Here is a 5,570-nt window from a genome sequence, read left to right as displayed (position 1 = left end):
AGCCACAGCTTCTCTGGGCAACCTGGGCCAGGGCCTCCCCACCCTCATAGCCAGGAATTCCTTCCCACTATCCCATCTAACCCTGCCCTTTGGCAGTAGGAAGCCATTCCCTCTTGTCTTGTCCCTCCATCCCTTGTCCCAAGTCCTTCTCCAGCTCTCCTGCAGCCCCTTTAGGCCCTGGAAGGGGCTCTCAGGTCTCCCTGGATCCTTCTCTTCTCCAGGTGAATCCCCCCAGCTGCTCTCCCAGCCTGGCTCCAGGGCAGAGGGGCTCCAGCCCTTGGAGCATCTCCGTGTCCTCCTCTGGACTGGTTCCAGCAGCTCCAGATCCTTCCTGTGCTGAGCACCCCAGAGATGGACACCGTACTCTTGGTGGGGTTTCATATTTTTCCAAACAATATTACACTAAAATACAGTAAATATTAAAATATTTCAAAAATCCTGCCCCATCCAACCAGCCCAGGAGCTGACAGAAACCCCCAGGGGGTTTGTGAAGCTCCCACCAGCCAGACACTGTGACACCATGCCCTGCAAAGGGAGGGGGCAGAGCTCCAGCCAGCATTCCAAAGGACCAGACCACTCCAAGTGGGAACCTCCCAGCTGCCAAGAGGCTGAGGAAGGGCTGGGCCTGCCCAGGTGCTCCCAGCTGAAGGGCCAGGAGCTGTGGTGCTCTCCAGAAGCACAGAAAGGCTTGGAAAAGCAAGAGTTATTTGCTGTCTCCCTCAGAGCAGCTGTATCAGGGCTCTGACAGGGTGCAGATAAAGGATGGCCAACATAAAAAGGCTCCAGCACTGTAAAGCACATTATTAAGTGATAACAAAGGAGACAGTTGTAAAAATGAACTATCAGTAAACACCAGAATTACAATTGCACGCTCCAACAGTAAAAGTCAAAAGCTAAAGTCCTGGATTTAATGTATTGCATCCAAAATAACTGACTGCAGATGTGCAGACCTTCAGGACACGCAGCTCTCCATTTTATGTACATTTTCTTTATGCAACACAAGTGATACTAGAAATAACAGAGACAAAAATCCCCTCCACTCCCTCATTCCACTCCTCTTTCCAGCCTGCTCAAGATCTCACATTAGAGACTCCTTCAGCTTTTAGAAAAATTCAGATGAGCTCTTAACTAGATGCTTCAAAACCCACTTCCAATCATTTGAGAGAGGCCCCTCAGCATTCAAAGCCACACAATAGTTTTGCACTGAGATCTCAGCATTACAATGATTCGCCCTTAGCCAGCAATATCACTTCTTACTATTGCATTTACCATAACACTTTTACCCCCAAATTTGTGAGGGATTTCTGTCAGTTTATTGTTGGGACAACAAGGGGGAACTCAGTTCACCTAATAAAATGTGACTATTTAGCCAGAGGAGGCTCAGGTGGGATATTAGGAAAGATTTCTTTGCTTAAAGACTGGAATTTTGTTTCTCCCTATGAACCTTTAGTGTCTCCTACAGAAAGGCACTGGAGTTATGTAGCAAAGTGTTTGACCACGCTGAGTGTCTTACCTTCTGCAAGATAAACCATTAGGAATTGTAAAGAAACAATTATCTGAGAGTACATGACAGCCTGAGGAGAATCATCTCTGTGGGAGTTCAACCCAGTGAAAAAGAACCACGGTGACAAGAAACAAGGAGGATTTCAAAAAGAATGCAATTAAACAAACAGAGAGGAAATGCACACCATACATCTTCTTCGTCCACAGTCTGCAGCTGTAATGCTTAAAAAACTTCCCTCAATGTGATTTATGTCTATTAGAAGTCTAGATGCGGGCAGGAATGCTCAGCTCTTCCATAAAACATTTGGAAAATGAATTTTCCTATTATTGGCTATTTACAAAGTTAAAAATGAATAATTTTTCACAGGGGCCCCAAAGAGCAGAGCAAAGCAAGATTTCCAGTTAATCATTCTGAGCTAACATTCTTTTGATGATGTCTACCTGCAGAGATTAATTATTTCCATACCACAAGGAAAAAGACAGCAATAATTACACAACAAGAAATGAAAATTCAGCACAAGTTATAATTCTCAACAGCCCAAAGCCAAAGTTTGGAAATTACTGAAGTTCAAGAAACACACTCATTTTGCAAAGGATTCCCATCTCTCCCAGCTTAAGGGGCGAGGGGGGAAGAAGAACCCCAAAATCAATAAATGAACCAACCCTACAGTTCTGAGTTCCAAGCAGCTCTACAGTTATGCACATTTAATAACATGATACTGATTTCAACAGTGTTCTAGTCACTCCACTACCATTTCCAGTATTAAAAGCTCCTGGGCTTCCCAACACCTCCGTAGGACTCGGGAAAGTGGAAAAACTAAGACCAAAAAAGTCAGTTTTAGGAAACCCAGGAAATGCTGAATTGAAGCTGCATTCAGCTCAGATAAAAACTATCAAGATAAGTTGTATTTAACACAAAACACAGACAAGCACAATGGTGCCTCAGCAGTACAAGATTTTACTTCCTAATCTCCACATTAGGATACATAAATTTAAAACCCTTGCAGCAATGCTATAGATTTGCCTGTGGAATTTTAATTAGTTGCATAATTCTTCTGAATTCCACCCCAGCTCCAGAACTTTGTTCTAATACTGCAATAACTCCTATCTTCAAGTCACTAATACATCCAGTCAGATTTAGCCTCAGGCTGATGTCACTGTCAGGATTTTTTTCCCTAAATGAATAATGATGTGATACTTTCATATAAATAAAAATATGTAAAGCAAAAAGCCGAGGAAATAACTCTGCAGAGTATTTCTAATTATCATAAGAATGGGGACATCAACCTTAAGTTGTTTTTACTTTCATGAGGAGATTCAAAATGCTGTGGAGAGCAGCTGGAGTCAGCTGAGACTCATTCTTTGGCTTGAAGAAGACTTTTAATAGAACGATTAAAATCCTCTGGAAAAAAAGTATTTCCTCATTAAACATGTAATGATAATTTTGATACTTGGATGCAAAAGCCACAGTTTCAACCCACACATGTGCTGGAGGGGAACATGAACTTCTCTGCACCGTTTAATTTTGGTCTAACTCTGTGCTGGGTTATTCCAATCAAATATTAAAACTGAAACACCTTTTGGTATAAAACAGAACAGACACCACCCTTCCCCATCCATCCGATTCTAAGCCTTCTGGAAAAATCCAGGCTTGCTTTTAAACCATGTCTTTTTCTGTGCAAAGGGAAAAGATACGTGTGAAAGCAGGATTTATGTTGCTATTACCACTACCCTCTGCCTCTGTGACAAACTCATCTTACTGTGGTGTGGACAGTTCAAATATAAAGATGACTTGACATAAAAACCATTCTATTTCTCCAAAATGTAATAAAATCTACTTGTCCTTTGATTTATGTTACTTAGGAAAGAGGCATTTCTGCACTTTTTGGTTTACAAACAACCGAAAAACAGAAGTAAAAAATAACCACTAAATCCCTCATACCAGTGCATTCCTGTTCCTAAATTCACTAGAGGTGGTGCCAATTAGGAGCAGAATAAAGCAGCATTAAAACAAATTAATCACTCATTAAAACCTTTGAGGAAGTCTGAGATGCTCTGTGTATTTTTTTGCTGTTAATTAATTAATGGGAGCATTAACCCCCTGGGTGCTGCTCAAGGGCACAATGGTGCCATGTCAGATGTTCTAGGTGGAACAGGGATAAAATGAACCTAAGATATTAATTAAATCACGATTCAGCTGGTGGAAAGAGCAACATTTTGCCCAGTAATAATGCAAATAAATGCTTGCAGGGAACATTGCTCAATAACAGAAACAATTGTGAGTGGGGCATTTCTCACTCAGCCTTTCAGACTTCAACCTAATTAAGGAAAATCCTTGTTTCCTCAGTATGACAGCACTGACACACTGCCAGCCCTCAGCTCTGCTCACAAAATTATGCAGGTTTTGGAAGTGATCTTGGCCCTACATCACAGCCCACACAGGCCCTTCAGACTCGTGTTCATGTTGCCTTTACTCCAGACCAGAAACATTCCAGAAACTGGTAAAACAGAGAAATTCCATGGCCATGTAAAGGCCAATTTGAAAACCACGTACAAGCATCAGGAGGACTTTCCTGGTGTGCCCACAATGGTATTTTGGGACCTCCACATCCCAGTGTAAGTCACGCCAGCCAGGATGGCCAAAAATCTGTCTGAAGGGAAACAGTCTCACTTTAAAAGGTGCCACCTCTCAGGAGACCAGGAAGTTTGAGATGCCTGCACATCCTTATCTCAAATTCAGGTCTCTATTTCAGTATAATGTGTGGATTTGGGATTTTTTTCTGCACACTTTTGGGTTAAACCCATCAACCAACTCTCCCACTCCTTTCCTGGGGGCAATGGGATGTCCTGCACATCGCTGCACACTTGGGGACTGGAACAAAACACAGACACCTCAAAAACCTGAATCTCCCAAACACGAAAAACTAGGAGATTTCTTTTTGAAACAGTAAATCAACTATATTCAAACCAAACAACATGAAAGCAGTCAGTCCTGCTTCCCAAACCAAACCCCAACGGGGACACAATGCACACAGACATTTAACAGCTTCATTTTTTTAAAAGCAACTCTACTTCTTTCAGTCTTCACCTGCATGAGACCTTCCATTCTCCACATAATTTCAGCCTGGATATTTCCACTGCCGCATGTAAGTCTCCACTTCTGCTTCTTAGTACTAAAGCCCTGAGATACCAACACTGAAAACAGAGATCCTTTGTACTGCTTATTAGCAGATTATTCCATCCCTAAGAGAATAAGACACTTAACTGTAAAGTGAAATGAAGCTGTACCAGCCCAAGACAGAAATAGGTTTTTTTTTTGCCTTCAAATAACACAGAGAAGTCCAATCCACAGCTCTCTGCTCCATAAAGACATAAAGCAAAATAATTCCTTCCACAGACATCATTTAATAAAGAGAAGCAGCAATAAAACCAAACCTGCACTTTGCCAAGTTTCAATATTGTTAACAAATCCTTCTGAACTATTTACTTTGGGTTTTTTGTGGGATTTTTTAAAAGAAACACTTCCTGTTTGTTTCACTTCCACGTTGGCTGCTAAAATTGCAATAATGTCACAGAAATCGCTTCACTCGGGGAGGCCCAGCTTCGGATTCTAAAGGGACACAAATGTAAGGGGCTTGAAAACGACTGAATTTATGGGGTTTTCAAAGGGGAGGCACTGGAAGTCGGGGTTTAGCACTGACAGGGAAGATGCCTGGGGGGTTCTGACCTCGTTCACGGCCACGTAGTAGCGCTGCTGCTGGAACTGAGGGGAGTTGTCGTTGCGGTCCCTCACCACGATCCGCACCTCGTGGTTGATGATGGTGCCAACCTTCTTGTTCACACACTGCACCTGCACCACGATGGACTGGATGGACACTGGGGGCTGAAAGGGAAAAATGCACCTTTATAAAGATCCCGAGGAGATGCCACAGGAAACCGTGGTTCATGAATGGTGGGATTCAGAGAATCCTGGAATGGTTTGCACTGCACGGGAATGCAAGGCCAGAAACAGCATCCAGTGCCACCCCCTGCCATGGGTAGGGACACCTCCCACTAGCCCAGGTTGC

At 42.9% G+C, this 5,570-nt stretch overlaps 1 protein-coding gene across 1 annotated transcript in view; it reads right to left on the bottom strand.

The window, feature by feature from the left end:
- The window catches only part of PCDH15 (protocadherin related 15), a 217,673-nt gene that overhangs the window by 207,569 nt on the left and 4,534 nt on the right, over nt 1-5,570 (bottom strand). The window contains exon 3 of the mRNA XM_029962595.1: nt 5,231-5,386. Coding sequence (XP_029818455.1) covers nt 5,231-5,386 — 156 coding nt within the window. The remainder of the gene's footprint in view (nt 1-5,230; nt 5,387-5,570) is intronic.

Source organism: Manacus vitellinus, unplaced genomic scaffold (genome assembly GCF_001715985.3).
Source record: "Manacus vitellinus isolate BGI_N305 unplaced genomic scaffold, ASM171598v3 scaffold_48_pilon, whole genome shotgun sequence".
Taxonomy (NCBI): Eukaryota; Metazoa; Chordata; class Aves; order Passeriformes; family Pipridae; genus Manacus; species Manacus vitellinus.
Note: the sequence above shows the minus strand (reverse complement) of the source record. Positions and strands in the feature narration are given on the sequence as shown.